The 19,741-nt window shown below is 45.0% G+C and overlaps 1 protein-coding gene across 1 annotated transcript in view; it reads left to right on the plus strand.

The window, feature by feature from the left end:
• LOC139565969 (protein O-mannosyl-transferase TMTC1-like) overlaps positions 1-19,741 on the plus strand; it is a 93,946-nt gene that overhangs the window by 26,555 nt on the left and 47,650 nt on the right. Inside the window, exons 5-6 of the mRNA XM_071386707.1 lie at positions 14,148-14,229; positions 14,680-14,783. Of these exons, the coding sequence (XP_071242808.1) occupies positions 14,148-14,229; positions 14,680-14,783 (186 nt within the window). The remainder of the gene's footprint in view (positions 1-14,147; positions 14,230-14,679; positions 14,784-19,741) is intronic.

Raw genomic sequence — 19,741 nt, forward strand, 5'->3', positions numbered from 1 at the left:
ACTGCAAAGATACAGGCGTCCTCCCTAACTTAGTTGCCGGAGAGGAAGGAAACCGCTCAGGGATTTCCCCATGAGTACAATGGTGACTTTAAAACAGTTACAGAGTTTATTGGCTGTGATAGGAGAAAACTGAGGATGGATCAACAACATTTTAGTTACTCCACAACACTAACCTAAATGACAGAGTGAAACGATGGAAGTCAGTACAGAATATAAATATTCCAAAACATGCATCCTGTTTGCAATAAGGAACTAAAGTAAAACTTCAAAGAATGTGGCAAAGAAATTAACTTTATATCCTGAAAACAAAGCGTTATGTTTGGGGCAAATCCAACACATCACTGAGTTTCCACTCTTCATATTTTCAAGCATGGTGGGGCTGCATGTTATGGATATGCTTGTCATTGGCAAGGACTAAGGAGTTTTTTAAATTATAAAAAATAAATGGAATAGAGCTAAGCACAGGCTAAATCCTAGAGGAAAACCTGGTTCAGTCTGCTTTCCAACAGACACTGGGTGTCACGGCCGTCGTCGGAAGGAGACCAAGGCGCAGCGAGTGTACATTTAATTTTAATGTCGCCAAGAAAACAAGGAAACGACCGTGAAGCTTAACAGTGCTATAGTGCCACTAACAAAGTTTTAGGCATTTTATGCATGTCTGCCGGTGTGTGTGTGTGTGTGTGTCCCCGTGCGTGCGTGTGTCTTTGTCCATCCGTGTGTGCGTGTGTCATTATTTGTGTGTGTGTGTGTGTGTTTTTTGTGTGTGTGTGTGTGTGTGTGCTTGCGTGTGTCAGTACATCTTGGTCCGTGGTATCTGCAGAGTTACTAATGAAGGGGCTGCTCTCAGCGCTGGGCCTCAGTATTAATAACCAGCAGCCAGAAATAGAACTGAATACTATTAACATGCTAATACAATCAGCATGGAGCCCTGTCCGTTTCCCTAGCAGCCTATTCACTACCACTCTGGTACCACACTGCCTCTCTGTAGAACATCATTATCCTACCTATACAGTTGTGTGTGTGTGTGTGTGTGTGTGTGTGTGTGTGTGTGTGTGTGTGTGTGTGTGTGTGTGTGTGTGTGTGTGTGTGTGTGTGTGTGTGTGTGTGTGTGTGTGTGTGTGTGTGTGTGTGTGTGTGTGTGTGTGTGTGTTAGGGCCGGGACGACACCAGTATCGCGAAGCAGATTTAACTTCTTCAGGAACACCACTCTAATTTTAAATACTAATTTTAAGTATGTTGTCATCCAGAGTCACTGTAAGGGGTGTGTATCTGGTGGCAGGGAAGTCAGACGCAGGAGAGCAGAACTTGATAATAGCCGGAGCAGTTTAATAGTAAAACCAACGGCATAAGAAATACAAAGTATGGGCACAATAACCCGACGCGCACCAGTCAAACATAATGTGCACAAGGACTTACAATAAACAATACCACACAAAGACATGGGGGGAACAGAGGGTTAAATACACAACACATAATGAGGGAAATGAGAACCAGGTGTGTGGAAAAACGAGACAAAACAAATCGAAAATGAAAAATGGATCGGTGATGGCTAGAAGACCGGCGACGTCGACCACCGAACACCTCCCGAACAAGGAGAGGCATCGACTTCGGCAGAAGTTGTGACAGTCACATTTATTTACACACAGCAGGTTTTTAAAGGGCCAAAGAGTTTGGTCTGCCATGGGAAAAAATGTGTGTGTGTGTGTGTGTGAGAGAGAGTGTGTGTGAGTCAGTGGAGGCTGCTCATAGTAATGTCTGGAACGGAGCGAATGGAATGGCATCAAACCATGTATTTGATACCATTCCACCCATTCCGCTCCAGCCGCTACCACGAGCCCATCCTCCCCAATTAAGGTACCACCAACCTCCTGTGGTGTGTGTGTAAGGTTTCTTGTTAAAGCTGTTAGTGTAGATGTGAAATGATGGAGATTATAACGTAAGTGGGTTATGTTGGTAAAGGAGAAACTGAGTGAACCTTGCAGTGTGAGGGGGAGTGTGTTCAGATGATTACCTACCTGCTATACCATATAGGACGTCAAGCAGTGTGCACTTACTGCAGACATTATAGAGGGACGTTCGAGTTCGACAGCCACATAACATCACCTACTGTGACTGCCTACATGGATTGTGTAAATACAACTCATGCCTGAGGGAGATGATTGCAAAAGCATCGAGCATATAGGACCCCCACCCCTAAGAAATCTGCTGGTGATATAGACAGGGAAACAGACAGGGAGGGGTCTTTATGCTTTAGCAATCATCTAACTCAAGTCCCTGAGTTCTATCTATGGAAGACATACTGTAGGCGCAGATGGGAACATATTTGTCAGTTGAATTCATGGGTGACCATTTCCTGAATGCCCTAGTCTTTTGGTTTTCCTGGCACGTTCCTCTGCCTTCCTATTCCTAAAGAGGACTAGAGAGGGGCTGACCCTGGCCCTCAGCACCATCGCCATCCTCTGCATTACAATACCTCTCTCTCTATCTCTCAATGACATGACATGTATTATACATGTCTCCTTCAGTCACCTCTCCTTCTCACTGACTCCATCTCTCCCTTCTCTTTCTCTCTCTGTCTCTGTCTCTCTCTGTCTCTGTCTCTCTCTGTCTCTCTCTCTCTCTCTCTCTCTCTCTCTCTCTCTCTCTCTCTCTCTCTGTCTCTCTCTCTCTCTCTGTCTCTCTCTCTCTCAATTCAATTCAATTCAATTCAATTGACTTTATTGACATGGCAAGTTATTATTACTTACATTGTCAAAGTATACATATCGAAAAATTTAAATAAAATATATATGTATATATATACACAAAATATATATATATTTATATATAAATAAATGGTGGGATTAACAGCAATAATAATAGTAGTAGTGGACATGGGATTACCATTAATAACAGCTACAACAACAATATTAATCAGAACAACAATACATTAAAGCAACAGTAGTAGACCAGTGTCAACATGACTGAGAAGACACATGACCTGGTACGAAAGACAAAACAAAACTAAGCTAAATGGGAAATATTATCAACATTACTTTGCATTTTTCACTGGCTGTCCCTCAGGCTGTGGCAGGAGGACACATATTTGGCTGCCAAAACTGCACATTTTGGCTTTTCACCCAATAAATATTTGAGTTTTTCTTCATCTTTTATAGTTTCAAATTCTTTGTATTGAATTATAATTTTGGGAAAGAAATATGCTCTTAGGTCTGAGTATTTGTCACAGTGTAGTAGGAAATGCACTTCTGTCTCTACCTCTCCCCTGGAGCAGAGTGAGCACAGCCTGTCCTCCCTGGGCAGCCAGGTTTGTCTGTGACGACCGGTCTCTATAGCCAGACTGTGCTCACTGAGTCTATACCTAGTCAATGTTTTCCTCAGTTTTCTATCAGTCACAGTGGTCAGATAGTCTGCCACCATGTACTGTCTGTTTAGAGCCAAATAGCATTGAAGTTTACTTTGATTTTTTGTGGTGTCTTTCCAATAGGTTATATATTTTTCTTTTTGTTTTGTGATGATTTGGTTGGGCCAGATTTTCTGAGGGCTGTCCCGAGGCTCTATGGGGTTGGTTTGGGTTGGTGAACTGAGCCTCAGAACCAGCTGGCTGAGGGGACTCTTCTCTGGTTTCATCTCTTGACATTGTAGAGCTGTGTGATGGAATGTTTTAGGGTCACTTGTTTTTAGATGGTTGTAAAATTTGATGGCTCTTTTTTCTATTCGAATGAGGAGGGGATATTGGCCCAATTCTGCCCTACATGCGTTATTTGGAGTTTTTCTTTGTACTTGCAATACAGTCTTGCAAAACTCTGCATGCAATACTTCAATTGGATGTTTGTCCCATTTAGTAAATTCATTATTAGACAGCGGACCCCATACTTCACTGCCATATAGAGCAATTGGTTCTATAACTGATTGAAAAATTTTGAGCCAGATTCTAATTGGAATTTCAATTTTGATGTTCCTTTTAATGGCATAGAATGCTCTTCTTGCTTTGTCTCTCAGCTCATTCACAGCCATGTGAAAGCTACCTGTGTTGCTGATATTTAGTCCTAGATATGTGTAGTTTTTGGTGTGTTCTAATAGAACTGTGTCCAAATAGAATTTATATTTGTCATCCTTATTTCCGGACCTTTTTTGGAATATCATTATATTTGTTTTTTTTTAGGTTAACGGTCAGAGCCCAAGTCTGACAGAACCTGTGAAGATGATCTAGGTGTTGCTGTAACCCCTCTTTAGTGGGAGACAGCAGCACCAGGTCATCTGCGTACAGCAGACACTTGATTTCAGTGTTGTGTAGGGTGATACCAGGTGCTGCCGATTCTTCTAATGTTTTTGCCAATTCATTAATGTAGATGTTAAATAATGTTGGACTTATTGGGCAGCCCTGTTTCACTCCCCGCCCCTGAGAGAAGAAGTCTGTTTGCTTGTTGCCAATTTTAACCGCACATTTGTTTTTAGTGTACATTGATTTAATAAAATCATATGTTTTCCCTCCAATACCACTTTCTATTAGTTTATAAAAAAGACCTTCGTGCCAAATTGAATCAAATGCTTTCTTGAAATCTACAAAACACGAGTAGATTTTGCCTTTGTTTTGGTTAACTTGTTTATCAATTAGAGTGTGGAGGGTGTAAATGTGGTCTGTTGTACGATAATTTTTTAGAAATCCAATCTGGCTTCTGCTCAGGACGTTGTGTTCGTCAAGGAAATGATGTAGTCTGCTATTTATAATACTGCAGAGAATTTTCCCCAAGTTGCTGTTAACGCATATTCCTCTGTAATTATTTGGGTCAAATTTGTCTCCATTTTTATAGATTGGTGTGATCAATCCCTGGTTCCAAATATCGGGGAAAATACCTGCAGTGAGGATAATGTTGAAGAGTTTGAGTATAGCCAATTTGAATTTGTGGTCTGTATATTTGATCATTTCATTTAAAATCCCATCAGCACCACAGGCCTTTTTGGGTTGGAGATTGCATATTTTTTCCAATAATTCTTCTTCTGTAATTTGGGTATCCACAGGATTCTGATAGTCTTTGACTGCTAATTCAAGGATTTGTAATTTATCTTGTATATCTTTTTGTTCTGGGCTCTTTGTTATATTGCTGTAGAGGTTTGCAAAGTGATTTCTCCACATATCCCCATTTTGGATAGCCAACTCCTCATGATGAGGTTTGTTTAATTTATTCCAATTCTCCCAGAAGTGGTTTGATTCTATGGATTCCTCAATTCCATCCAGCTGATTTCTAATGTGCTGTTCCTTTTTTGTTCTTAGGGTGCGTTTGTATTGCTTCAGTGTTTCCCCATATTGAAGGCGTATATTTTTGTTGTCTGGTTCTCTGTGTTTTTGATTAGATATATTTCTCAATGACTTTCTTAGATTTTTGCAATCATTATCAAACCATTTTTCATTATCTGTTATTTTTGGTTTGCTCTTATGCTTCTTTAGATTAGCCAAGGAGGCTAATTTGTCAAATATAAAGTTTATGTTCCTAACGGCCAAATTTACACCTTCATTGCTGAAGGAGAATGTTAAGGCTAAAAAGTTGTCCAGGAGAGATTGTATTTTTTGGCTACTAATTGCTTTTTGGTAGATGTCTGTACTGTTTGCACTCCATCTATAGGCTTGTTTAGTACCATGTAATTTATTGGGCCATGATGCTTCATGGTTGGGTTCTGCTCTTCTCAGATACACTGTGATTTTACTGTGGTCTGAGAGAGGTGTTAGTGGGCTGACTGTGAAGGCTCTGAGAGACTCTGGGTTTAGGTCGGTGAGGAAGTAGTCTACAGTGCTGCTGCCAAGGGATGAGCTGTAGGTGTACCTACCAAAAGAGTCTCCTCTCAGCCTGCCATTGACTATGTACAGACCCAGTGTTCGACAGAGCCTCAGGAGCTGTAATCCATTTTTGTTTTTCACTTTGTCATAGTTGTTTCTGTGGGGGTATGTGGGGAGGGAAAGGTTATTGCTTCCTGGTAGGTGTTTATCCCCATGACTGTTAATAGTGTCTTGTTCTTCTGCTATTCTAGCATTCAGGTCTCCACAGACCAGTACGTTGCCTTGGGCCTGAAAGTGACTAATCTCTCCCTCTAGAATGGAGAAGCTCTCTTCGTTGAAGTAGGGTGACTCTGAGGGGGGAATGTATGTGGCACAGAGGAAGACATTTTTATCTGTCAAGATAGCTTCCTTGTTGATTTTTAACCAGATAAAGAATTCTCCTGTTTTGATCAATTCGATTGAATGAATTAGTTCAGATTTATACCATATTAGCATTCCCCCTGAGTCTCTGCCCTGTTTGATTCCTTTTAATTTAGTGGATGGTATGATTATCTCCCTATAACCTAGTGGACAGCCAGTGGAAACATCACCTCTGCACCATGTTTCCTGTAGTACTAAAATATCAACATCATCAATTTCTTTCAGGAAGTCTGGGTTTCTGCTCTTTAGCCCAAAAGCAGAGGACTTCAATCCTTGTATATTCCAACATGCAACGTAAAAAGACTTCATAACTTTTTTTTTTCTCTTTTCTTTACCTTTCAAAATGAGACAAACACTCACAATCCAAGAAGAACCATTAAAATAGGATTTTTCAATTTAAGTAAACTCTTATTTTGCAAATGTGATTTGTTTATCATTTAGATAGAATTTGTGTCATGCCACTTGGGTGGATGTAGTGTGAGAATGGTGGAGTTCTTGTGCTCATCTTACCATGACCCTCGGCCCATCACATGTGAGCATAGTAGACTCAGCATTTGTTTAATGTCACTCATTTGGTTGGTGGGGGCTGGGCCAGTTGCTCCTCTCACAGCCTGTGCGTAGCTCTGCCTGCTGGGCTGTGGCTCCTCCAGGTGTGGGTCTGCGGTGGGGAGGAGGGGGGTGGTAGGCCTCATCTGGGTGGCTCTGAAGCTGGGCTGGGGTGGTCTGTGCTGCGCTGGCTGTGGTGGGCATTGAGGTTGGTGGTGCTGTGGTCGTGGCTGGGGGGTCCAGGGTGCTGGTCCGGGATGTTGTCTCGGTGATCTCGGCGGGGTGGAGATTGCTCCGCTGTTCCTGGGTGGAGAGTTCGGGCTGCGGTTTAAAGCGACGTCCTTGAGAGTCTTGGCAAGGATGGGGACTGTCTCCCTGTACAGGTGAACATGGTCATAGAGACAGTCCAGATCGAGGGTGGGATGGTGGGCCAGGTGTACATTGGGTCGCAGGGCACAGTCCCGGGATAGGCTGGCGTTTATTCTTTGGATTGTGGCAGGGTGGAAGTCCCTCCTCTGTAGAAGGGTTGACACTATGATTCTTGAGTTGGGGAAGATTGCGGAGGCCTTCTCAATCACTCCCCGTAGTGAAGTCGCCACCCTCTCCTGCTGAGCACGCAGGTCGTTGCTTCCGGTATGTATGATTATGTGGCTTGGCGACCCGAGATGGTTCTTATCAAGCAGCTCCATGGCACTTTGCGTTGTTGGGCACCACACCTTTCTCGTTTTGTGTCTAGGGAAAAGTTTCTTCTCCTGAACATACTTCCCATTTGAGTCCATTAACAGGACGATGTCAGCCAGTGTTTCTTCTGGACTGGGGGGGGCAGAGGGGGGGCTGGTGGGTGTTGGAGCTGGGGTGTGGCTGGTCTGTGTGGGTGCCACTGTCAGTGGGAGGCTGTTCTGTGGGTTGGGGAGGAGGGGTGCAGCAGCCAGGGCTGGGGAAGTCTGGCTGGTTGAGCTGGGCTCCTCTGCTGTGTGAGGGCAGGTCATAGGGTGGTGATCTATCTGCTCCTGCAGCCTGTCCTCTGCTCTCTTTCTCTCCTGCAGCTCCTCTCTTAGTGCGGTCAGCTCCTTATTGCTGCTCTGCCTGTCTTTTTGGAGCTCTCTCACCTCCTTTGTTAGATCAGCCAGCTCTCTCTTGAGTCCGTCTCTCTCTTGCTGAACCTCTTTCAGCTGTGTTGCAAGGCTGCTGTCCTGCTCTGTCCTCACCTTGGTTAGGAGCTCCTCTAAGGTGTGGTTGTCTGGTTGCTGTTTGCTCACGCTCTCCCTGAGCAGGACCACCTCCCCCTCCAGTTTGGTGAACTCATCCCTCATGGCAGCCATGGTGGTGAGGAGGGCCTGAGCCTGCTCTGCACTGAGGGGGTCGCTCTCCTCTTGGGGCGTGTCCTCCACTATGGTGGGAAGAGAGGTGCTGGATGTGCCTTGTTGGGTGGGGAGGGTAAGGGTGAGGGTGGTGCTGGGGGAGTTTGTCTTGTGGGAGGGCATGTCACTGGTGGTGTCCTTCTCTCTCTCCGCTCTCTCCTTAATGGTCTGAAAGTCTGTTTCAAACAGCCTGATGTTACCTTGCACCATGACAGTCCCAGTCTTGTAGAGGTTGATTGTTATCATGGTGCTGTCAGGGTCGTCTGTCTCTTTGATTTTCAGCTTCCACCCATTACAGATTCCCTCTTTCTTTATGCATGGGTAGTGAGAGCAGACTGCTGAGCGCCATGCATTTGGCTGGTCAGTGAGGAAGATGAGATTACTCACGTCACCGTTTTTGTAGAGGTCTGCAAAAAGGGTTTCTGGCCTCTCCTCTAGTAGTTTCTGTTTGAAAGCTTTCCTCATTGTGTCATTTTTGACCTTTTTTGGGTAGAGAATGGATTCTGCGCTGAGGGGGAGTGGGGACATGGTGTCTGTGCGCTCTGCTACTACCGCTACTGCTGCGCTGTTCTGCTGCCCCGTTGCCATGGCAACCGATTTGTTCGTCTGCTGTTCGCGCTACTTTCAAAAATCAGCAAATATAGTGAAAAATCCTCACACAAAAGACTGAAGATATGTTTACAGTTAGTCCGTGCTCCTTTTTGGTTTACTCACTCAGTTTGGTCGTTTGATGTAGTTGTATTAACTGACCTTGTTAGGTTTGTTCTAGCTCGTTTCTTATGGCTAGCTTGTTAGTCTGCTGGCTGGGTCTTTGTTGTGTAGCTAGCTAGCTAGACTCAAGACTTCTTAACTTGAGGCGCAAAGTTACTTTTTTTTTCTATTCTGAATGTATAGAGTTGTTGTTCATCACTTCTTGTCTGGAATTCTTCTTCGATTAGAGTGTTTATCTCATTCTAAAAACCTAAAAAATCAAATATATCAGGAGCTCATGTTGAGCATGACTCTCTCTCTCTCTCTCTCTCTCTCTCTCTCTCTCTCTCTCATGTAATTCCATATTTCCATGAAATGCGGGGAGCTTTCCAGTGGCTTATGGACAGATGTGAATTAATGCGGACATCAGACTGATGTGAAAAGCGTTTTGTTTTTAAATGTTTTTAAATCCCAGGGTGAACGAGGTGAAGGGGATTGGTAAATGTATCCCTGCACTCTTCCCCCTGCCTATTATCTCGCAGCTGTGATGGGCTGTCATTGTTATGCTGCCTCACACAGCCCAGGGAACAGAAACACACACGCACACACACACACACACACACTACACAGTGTACCTGGAACGATACCTTCCCGGCAAGCGGAGGTATATCCAAAATAACACCCTCACACACACACACTCCCCCTGCATACCCAAAGATACACAAAACCTCTCTCAAACGCAACCACCTTTGCCAATTACCTGGGCAAGCCTACGACCAAACTACAATACCCCTTTCAAGTCCCCTCCCACACTCACCCACACATGGAGCCTTACTAATATAGAGTCCTGCAGCCACACGATGGAGCACATAGTAACCCTCTCCGTATGACAGAACCTCCTCACTGGGAGGAACTGCCTAAATCAGAGCCAAAATGGAGCCCACTGTCCTAATGAGCATGAAGCAGCAGGCTCAGCAGAGCAGAACCCATTTCCTGGTCTTGCGTGATTTGGGGCTATGGGCCTTTTGTCATGAGAGCCTTTTGTCACTAAGCTGTGTTAATTTCAGTTTAGCAAGCTAGCTCTGAATGTACGCTGATTGGTCAATAATGGAACTGACTAGCAGTAGAGCGCTACGTGTACTATAATGAATCCGATCTGTGTGTGTGTGTGTGTGTGTGTGTGTGTGTGTGTGTGTGTGTGTGTGTGTGTGTGTGTGTGTGTGTGTGTGTGTGTGTGTGTGTGTGTGTGTGTGCGCGTGTCTGTAATCACTCTACCCTCTCAATTTAGTTCCCCTACAGCATTCAGTTCCAGCCCCTGTGAGGAACTGGAGTGATTAAAAAAACAGCAAAGCAAGAAGTTTCTCAGTAAACAGGCTGATTGTGAGATTGAGGCTAAACTGAGGGGATATGGGAGAGATGCCCCTCTACACTTCTACTGATACGCCTCTGGGTCTCGTTAAAAGGTCTGTGCAGAGTTGATAGGTAAGCAAAAAGGTGTGTGTGTGTGTGTGTGTGTGTGTGTGTGTGTGTGTGTGTGTGTGTGTGTGTGTGTGTGTGTGTGTGTGTGTGTGTGTGTGTGTGTGTGTGTGTGTGTGTTTCTCTGTGTATGATAAATGACTGGTCAGCATTGGCAGTCAAGCCTATGGCAGACCTCATGTTACACACACACACACACGCACTCAATTTTGTATTTCTGTAAGGATGCCCAATCCTAATCTTTCTCTTGGGGATTATATAATTCAGACTTCGACCCTATCTAGCAGGGGGATGAGTGTTATTTCCGTGCTTCACTGCTCTCAAAGCCCTGCAACCTAATCTTGATTATGACTTAATGAACATGGGGGGAAAACCCTGACCGAATCACATAACGTGTGTGTTTTAAAGCAATGGCAACAGAGGAGATTGTTTGGCAGGATATCTCCTGCAGGATTTGAACAAAGGAAACATTCATCATGGATTTAAAAGATCTCGTATAACTGTCCCCACTTCTCCAACCCCCCTCTCCTCCTCTCTTCCTCCCTCCAGGATAGTCTGCTCTGTCACTGCTCAGTGATTCAGCATCCAAACCACACCACTTTGCTGTAGTTTAGTGCTATCCCTTTCTTGAAGGATGAAAGTGGTCTCTTGTGTGTGTGAGATTGCGTCTGTGTGTATGGGTTTCACACACTCCTTCTTCTCTGCCCTATCACATTCTGTTCCTCCTTCACTCCAAAGCTATTTTGTAGTGTGTGGGTTTTAGAGTGTGTGTATGTGTGTGTGTGTGTGTTTTATAGTGTGTGTGTGTGTGTTTCACTCCAAAGCTATTTTGTAGTGTGTGTGGGTTTTATAGTGTGTGTGTGTGTGTGTGTGTTTTATAGTGTGTGTGTGTGTGTGTGTTTCACTCCAAAGCTATTATGTAGTGTGTGTTTAGTGTGTGTTTCACTCCAAAGCTATTTTATAGTGTGTGTTTGTACTCCCTATCCATCTGCCTGTCTTTTTCCTTCAACTCCTTGAAGTACACTCCTAAGTTACATTGAGGTGTCTGGCTGACTGCCAGGTTACCAAACACTGGTATGACCATGCCTTACCTCACACCATTGATACAACACCTAACATTGCATGACATGTCTTTCCTGTCTCCACCAAAACTTCTTCTCACCATACTGCACTTCCTTTCCTTCTGTCCAGTTAATAAACCGTGAGCATAAATGAACGCGGTGGGTTGCGCCAGCCCAGCGGGGGTGGTTGCCGTAGCGCCCAGGCTCTGATCTCCCTTTCTGTTTGAACTCAGCGTTGTACGATAAGGAAGCAAAGAACACATCATTTACTCAACACGGAGAAGCAGCAGGAACAGAGATTCAGCATGACTGCTGTACAAATATCACCTAGTCTGTGTCAGCCAGTGCCCCCGGACCAGGGACAGCGCCCTTTTTATGTGTGTGTTAAATAATCAAGTGTGTAAAAGCTTCTGTGTGTATGCATCTCTGTGTGTGTGTGTGTGTGTGTGCCTGTCATTTGTGTGTGTGTGTGTGTGTGTGCTTGTCATCCTTGTGTGTGTGTGAGTGTGTGTGTGCCTGTCATGAGTATGTGTGTGTGCCTGTCATGAGTGTGTGTGTGTGTGTGCCTGTCATCCTTGTGTGTCTGTCTGTCGTGTGTGTGTGTGTGTGTGTGTGTGTCTGTCTGTCGTGTGTGTGTGTGTGTGTGTGTGTGTGTGTGTGTGTGTGTGTGCTGAACAGACACAGGGGGACGGTGTGTTCAGATGTATTACAGAGGCTCCTACAGCACTGCGTCCTTTCCAGCAGCAGGGTCCAATCAGATGACCTTCTACAGTTTCACTGGACTCCTGTTCCATTGTGTTTGTGTTATGGGGTTATTTATTTATTCCCCACTTGAGGAGAATAGCCTGGGAGATGATTGTGTTTCTGTAGACAGTGGAGGGGCCCCATAGAGGAAGAGGGGGCAGGATCCACTCTCTGTAGTGAAGGAATGGGATGGGGCGGGGCAGACATTAGGCAGCAGACACAGGGAAGGGAGATGAACACACACACACACATTGCATGATGCGACATGCGGCCTGCCTGTATTGGCCTCTACTCCACTGTGAGCAGCCCTTCACATTACATCACCCATCACACCACAGGAACAGAAGTCCCTACGGCCCTTTTGACCCAGAGGAGACCTGAGGTGTGACCTGAGGTGTGACCTGAGGTGTGAGGCAGACGCTGGGGACCGCTTTGTCCAGTCGCCCCTGAGAAGGAGAGTGTGCCAGCCAATCCAACACACACACTTCATCAACCATGAAAGCTGCATGCTTGCACTCTCTTATACACACACACACACGCACGCACGCGCACGCACGCGCACGCACACACACACACACACACACACACACACACACACACACGGAGAGGCATAACTCGTTCCTTTTTGCTGGGTGTGGAAAGCAGAACTCTGTGTGTGTGTGTGTGAGACATATTTCTTTGCTCTGTACCTTAAACAAAGTGTGGTTGGTTTGAAGGTCAGTATGAAAGTAGAGAGGCGCTGCCATTGATCCAGAACTCCTGTACAGAACACTCCCCCCGGGCCTTTTTTCCCCCACTGAGCTGATAGCGGGGGGGGGCATGTGCAGGTTGCGCTCTCTCTCTTTGCAGCAAACAAGATGTGTGTGTGTGTTGTCTGTCTACGTTTCCATGGTGTGTAACTGATCCCTGGTGTATAATGTCTAAGACAGACAATACACGCACACACACACACACTGCATCACTAAGCAGTGTGAGGAAGGTGACTCCTAGCTCCAACTCTACTCTTGAACAATCTCTTGAATCTCTTGAACAACTCTTGAACAATCAACCACATCTCAATGTCTCTCCCCTCCACGCCCAAATGAACCCCCTCCCTCCGCTTCTTCATTCATCCCTCCCTGAAACCACGGTCACAGTTGTCATGACACATTAACATCCTGTTGTGCGACGTCTCGCCCATCAGGCCTTCGGGGAGTGTGAGAGGCCCAGGTCTGAGAACGCAACAATACCCGTCTGTGTGTATGTGTGTGTTTGTTTGTTACATCTCATTCCTCTACACAGCGTGAAATCTGTCTTCAGCGCAGCTCAAATCCGTAATGTTTCTCAAGGTCGACATGTCTCTTTACATTCCGTGCTCGGAATTCTGTCGGTGTGAGCGCCGCCGACTCTCGGGATTCTCTTGCACCCTTTCTCTCCCTGCTTTCCCTGCTCTCTCTCTTTTCTCTCTCTCTCTCTCCCTCTCTCTCGCTCTATCTCTCTCTCTCGCTCGCTCGCTCCCTCGCTGCCTCAGTGACTGTGGGATTTTTAGAATGCACCTCACAACATAGCACAGGCTTACACACACATCGTGACTAGATAATGACACTCGTTTACAATTGGTTTGTTCTTTTAAACTCTCCTCCTCTCTGTCTAATGTCTCTGCAGCATTAGACAGACACCAGAGTTCCATACTCTCTCTCTCTCTCTCGTACCTCATTGACTTGCTCTGGCCGATATTCTCACTTCTGTCTTTCTTTTATCTGTCTCTGCTGATTTCTTCTCTTCTTTCTCTCCCCTTGTCTTTCTCTCCCCTCTCTGTCTGTGCACCTCTGTTATATGACACTTCATACTCTTCCTCTCTCTTTTCTCCACCTCCCTTCTCCTTTCCTTTCCTTTCCTCTCATCCTCCTCTATCCCCCATTATGGAGTTTCAATACCATTAGTGAGTGTACAGGTGGAATGGTGAACAAGTAAACTGATGAGACTAAACATGCCATTAACCCTGGTGGAGGATTCAAGTCTATGCGTCTGTCCTCTGACTCAAATACTATGGGTCCGTCCTCTGACCTTTCATCTCTCTGTGTTGTTGCGCTCCAGGCACCTCTCCGGCTCCAAGATGAAGGACCTTCTCAGAATCTCCGTCCCCTTCCTCAAACGAGCCTGTGCCGTCTCTCTCTATGTGAGTATCAACCACAACCATACAACTAAGACAATGTCTATATCTCAGTACACATCTGTTTGGTATAGTAATCATGTTGAATGTGTAGGTCAAAGCACAAGTTTGATGTTATGTTCGGTACAGTTAACATTATATAAGTTGAATGTGTAGGTTAAAGCACAAGTTTGATGTTATGTTCGGTACAGTTAACATTATAAAAGTTGAATGTGTAGGTTAAAGCACCTGTTTGATGTTATGTTCGGTACAGTTAACATTATATAAGTTGAATGTGTAGGTTAAAGCACACGTTTGATGTTATGTTCGGTACAGTTAACATTATATAAGTTGAATGTGTATGTTAAAGCACCTGTTTGACGTTAGTTTTCGGAACATTTCACTGTTATGTTGATATGTGTAAATGTAGGTCTAGTTGCATGGTAATGTCCTGCTGTTCACTCCTCCCTCCTGTAGGTGGCAGTCATCATGTCCTTCAGGCTCTGGCTGATGGGCGGCTCCATGCCTCTCTTCTCTGAGCAGGACAACCCAGCCTCCTTCTCTCCTCACCTGCTCACCAGGTTATTCCTAGCCCTATCACAGACATGTTAAATGCATTTCAATGCTAAAACGCTAAGATACTGTATTGAAATCAGTCATATTCAGTCATATTTTCTGATACATGTAACCACCATATTAAAAGTTGTATAAAAGAGTATGAACATAAATGGACCCACAAATAGACCCAAACAACAGCCTCCCTCCCTGGGTTAGCCTCCTACCAACTCCCCAGGCTTCAGGGCCTACTCCATTGTTGTAGGCCTCAAGAGTGTGTGAGCAGTAGCGCTCTGGTCCCTATCTGCAGTGGCAGACACTGTAGCTGTCGTCGGGCAACAGATAATCTGTCATTAGCTCTTGCAAAGCCACCTGGGAAATGTACTTCCTAAATCTCTTCATACCCTACACCCAGTCTTTCTTTCCCTCCTTCCCTTCTTCCTTCCTGGCACTGTCTCAAGGATGCTCTTGTCATTGAGAAAGGAGAATGTCAGTCTTAGTGTTACAAACCTTCCATCCAGCCAGCTATCTATCTATCCATCAGTCAGTGTGCTCCATTATGTTTTAATGAAGAGATGTGTGTCGTAGTGAATACTGAGGATTGAGACTAACCTTGAAGAGTGTGTTTGTCCTTTTGATACTGACAATCAGTCAGTTATGGATATGTGTGTATGAGAAATGTGTTTCATACTTGCTGTGTGTGTGTGTGTGTGTGTGTGAAGAGTGTGTATCGTCCTTGGGGTGTGGTGTCTGTGTTTACTCATTCCCTCTCCATCTGTAGTGATTATCCATCATGTCAGCGGTTCTCTGACAAGCCATTTATAATTCATCGTAGCGGCCTCACTTCTGTCATTAATCTAGCCTGTGTGTGTGTGTGTGTGTGTGTGTGTGTGTGTGTGTGTGTGTGTGTGTGTGTGTGTGTGTGTGTGTGTGTGTGTGTGTGTGTGTGTGTGTGTGTGTGTGTGTGTGTGTGTGTGTGTGTGTGTGTGTGTGTGTAGGTGCTTAAGTGATTTATTTGAATAAACAAGCGGACTGCGGTTACAGTATTATATTACTGATTGATCAACCGCTGGTGACAGGAGAAGTAGCTGTTTACTATATGAATGATATGCAACAGTCTAGCCCAGTCTGGTTAATGGCACCTTGTCAGTGTGTGTGTGTGTGTGTGTGTGTGTGTGTGTGCGCGAGCGTGCGTGCGTGCGTGAGTGGGTGTGTGGGTGTGTGTGTGGGCGTGTGTGTGGGCGTGTGTGTGGGCGTGTGTGTGGGTGTGCTTTGGAGTTTTTATCTTCAACTGACCATGTTGCAGACCAGTGACATTTCTGTTCATTTAGCATTTGCTATTCCTCTCTCGTTTCTCATAAAGGTTAGGTGTGTTTGTGTGTTATTATCTAGTTGTGTGTGTGATTGTCTAGTTGAGTGTGTGTGCGTGTGTGTGTGTGTGTGTGTGATTGTCTAGTTGAGTGTGTACATCAAGTTCAATACTGAAAGATTTTGAGAATCTTGAGTGTCATACTGCAACACATTCTAATCCATTAAACATCAAGTGCCATTGTCTGTGATTGCCTTTTTCTGTGTGTGTGTGTTTGCCCATGTGCGTGCATGTATTTACCTGTGTGTGTGTGTTTGCCCGTGAGCATGCCTGTGTGTGTGTGTGTGTGTGTGTGTGTGTGTGTGTGTGTGTGTGTGTGTGTGTGTGTGTGTGTGTGTGTGTGTGTGTGTGTGTGTGTGTGTGTGTGTGTGTGTGTGTGTATTTTAAGGTATTTGTCTATCTGGTGTGTCAGTGTCCTCTGCGCTGAGTGGTGTGGAGTGCTCTCCTCACATCATGACTCTGTGAGCGTTTAAGGCTGTTAAGCTGGGTGGTTTGACACCTGAATTCAGGACTCTTGATCAGGGAGAACATGCTGGAACACAGGAGACAGAGGAGACACAGCTACAGTCCTCAAACCTCCCATCACCTACCTGTCAGCAACTGCTATTCATTTACATTTACATTTAAGTCATTTAGCAGACGCTCTTATCCAGAGCGACTTACAATTCATTTTCTCCATTATTATTTCTCTCTGTCTCAATGTCTTTCTCAATGTCTCCCTCTCTCTTTCACTCCCTCTCTCTCTCTCTCTCTCTCTCTCATTTTCTCTATCTAACTCTTCTGTCTGTCTCTCTCTCTTTCTGGAGTGCTCTCTCTCTTTCTGGAGTGCTCTCTCTCTCATTTTCTCTCTCTAACTCTTCTGTCTGTCTCTCTCTCTTTCTGGAGTGCTCTCTCTCTCATTTTCTCTCTCTAACTCTTCTGTCTGTCTCTCTCTCTTTCTGGAGTGCTCTCTCTCTTTCTGGAGTGCTCTCTCTCATTTTCTCTCTCTAACTCTTCTGTCTGTCTCTCTCTCTTTCTGGAGTGCTCTCTCTCTTTTTGGAGTGCTCTCTCTCTCATTTTCTCTCTCTAACTCTTCTGTCTGTCTCTCTCTCTTTCTGGAGTGCTCTCTCTCTTTCTGGGGTGCTCTCTCTCTTTCTGGAGTGCTCTCTCTCTCATTTTCTCTCTCTAACTCTTCTGTCTGTCTCTCTCTCTTTCTGGAGTGCTCTCTCTCTTTCACTCCCTCTCGTTTTCTTTCTCTTTCCTTTTCTTTCTCTTTTTCTCATCCATGCATCATTTTCCTCTCTCCCTTTTCCGCCTCCCTCACTTCTCCCTGCCCTGTCTTCTCCTCTCTGTTAGGAAATGCTGTGCATGTTGTGCTAAGTGGGGAGAGAGGGGGGTTGTGGGCGGTGGGGCAATTGAATCTATGTCCCGTTCCAGTCTGATCATGGCAGTTGGTGAGCATACTCTCCTCCATGTTTAACTCTCTGGCTCTGTCAGTCGCCAAGTCTGGAGGAGTGTGTGTGTGTGTGTGTGTGTGTGTGTGTGTGTGTGCGCACTCATGTTTGTTCATGCTTGTGCCTGTCTCTCTGTCTATGTCTATCTGTATGTCTTTCTCTCCAATAGCCAGCCTGACTGGGTGGCAAAAACAGAAAGAGAATGTTGTAATTCTGTACATCCATTGCACATATCTAGCCTCCTAATCAACAGGGATGTTCCCCTCAATCTACTATAGCACTAGGTTAGGTGAAGCTGTCAATAGGTCACTTAATGCTGTCCCCCGGCGTTAGATGTTCCTCCATAAATTGATGATATACCAGCACTTCATATTCACTCTGCGTCCCCTCTCAAATCAACAGGCGATCTGAACCCGCCTGTCCAAATCAATGGAGAATTGACTTTCCCTATCTATTCTATGGAAAGCTTGTTTTGCTGCAGAGAGAGAATCAATGTGTAATCTATGCATATCTCTGAAGCTGCTGCTCTTCTGAGTGGGATGAGAATGCTGATAGGGTATCTCAGTGGGGTGTCACAGTGTTCTCATGTTCTCATGCACTTCTGACCAGAGAGGGGGCTGGGTGCCATTTGGATGCAGAAACACACACGTGCAAATTACTTCTAGCATCGCCCTACTGTATACGTGCGTGCACGTCTGTGTGTTTCTGCACATAAGCGTTTGTGTGGGTGTTAGGATTCATTTTTATCAATGCACTGAAGCACAAAAATATTTATTTTCCCGTTTGCAGTTTTGTCAAATCAAAGTTTCATTTCACTTCAAGTCACATTGACTGTTTTTTAAATATATAAATTAATTTCACCTTTATTCAACCAGGTAGGCTAGTTGAGAACAAGTTCTCATTTGCAACTGCGACCTGGCCAAGATAAAGCATAGCAATTCGATACATACAACAACACAGAGTTACACATGGAATAAACAAAACATACAGTCAATAATACAGTAGAAAAATAAGTCTATATACAATGTGAGCAAATGAGGTGAGATAATGGAGGTAAAGGCAAAAAAAGGCCATGGTGGCGAGGTAAATACAATATAGCAAGTAAAACACTGGAATGGTAGATTTGCAGTGGAAGAATGTGCAAAGTAGAAATATAAATAATGGGGTGCAAAGGAGCAAAATAAATAAATAAATAAATACAGTAGGGGAAGAGGTAGTTGTTTGGGCTAAATTATAGATGGGCTATGTACAGGTGCAGTAATCTGTGAGCTGCTCTGACAGCTGGTGCTTAAAGCTAGTGAGGGAGATAAGTGTTTCCAGTTTCAGAGATTTTTGCAGTTCGTTCCAGTCATTGGCAGCAGAGAACTGGAAGGAAAGACGACCAAAGGAGGAATTGGCTTTGGGGGTGACCATTGAGATATACCTGCTGGAGCGCGTGCTTCGAGTGGGTGCTGCTATGGTGACCAGTGAGCTGAGATAAGGCGGGGCTTTACCTAGCAGAGACTTGTAGATAACCTGTAGCCAGTGGGTTTGGCGACGAGTATGAAGCAAGGGCCAACCAACGAGAGTGTACAGGTCGCAATGGTGGGTAGTGTATGGGGCTTTGTGACAAAACGGATGGCACTGTGATAGACTGCATCCAGTTTGTTGAGTAGAGTGTTGAAGACTATTTTATAGATGACATCACCGAAGTCGAGGATCGGTAGGATGGCCAGTTTTACGAGGGTATGCTTGGCAGCATGATTGAAGGAGGCTTTGTTGCGATATAGGAAGCCGATTCTAGATTTAATTTTGGATTGGAGATGCTTAATGTGAGTCTGGAAGGCGAGTTTACAGTCGAACCAGACACCTAGGTATTTGTAGTTGTCCACGTATTCTAAGTCAGAGCCGTCCAGAGTAGTGATGCTGGACGGGCGAGCAGGTGCGGGCAGTGATCGGTTGAATAGCATGCATTTAGTTTTACTTGCGTTTAAGAGCGGTCGGAGGCCACGGAAGGAGAGTTGTATGGCATTGAAGCTCGTCTGTAGGTTAGTTAACACAGTGTCCAAAGAGGGGCCAGAAGTATACAGAATGGTGTCGTCTGCGTAGAGGTGGATCAGAGAATCACCAGCAGCAAGAGCAACATCATTGATGTATACAGAGAAGAGAGTCGACCCGAGGATTGAACCCTGTGGCACCCCCA

Source organism: Salvelinus alpinus, chromosome 37 (assembly GCF_045679555.1).
Source record: "Salvelinus alpinus chromosome 37, SLU_Salpinus.1, whole genome shotgun sequence".
NCBI classification, from domain to species: domain Eukaryota; kingdom Metazoa; phylum Chordata; class Actinopteri; order Salmoniformes; family Salmonidae; genus Salvelinus; species Salvelinus alpinus.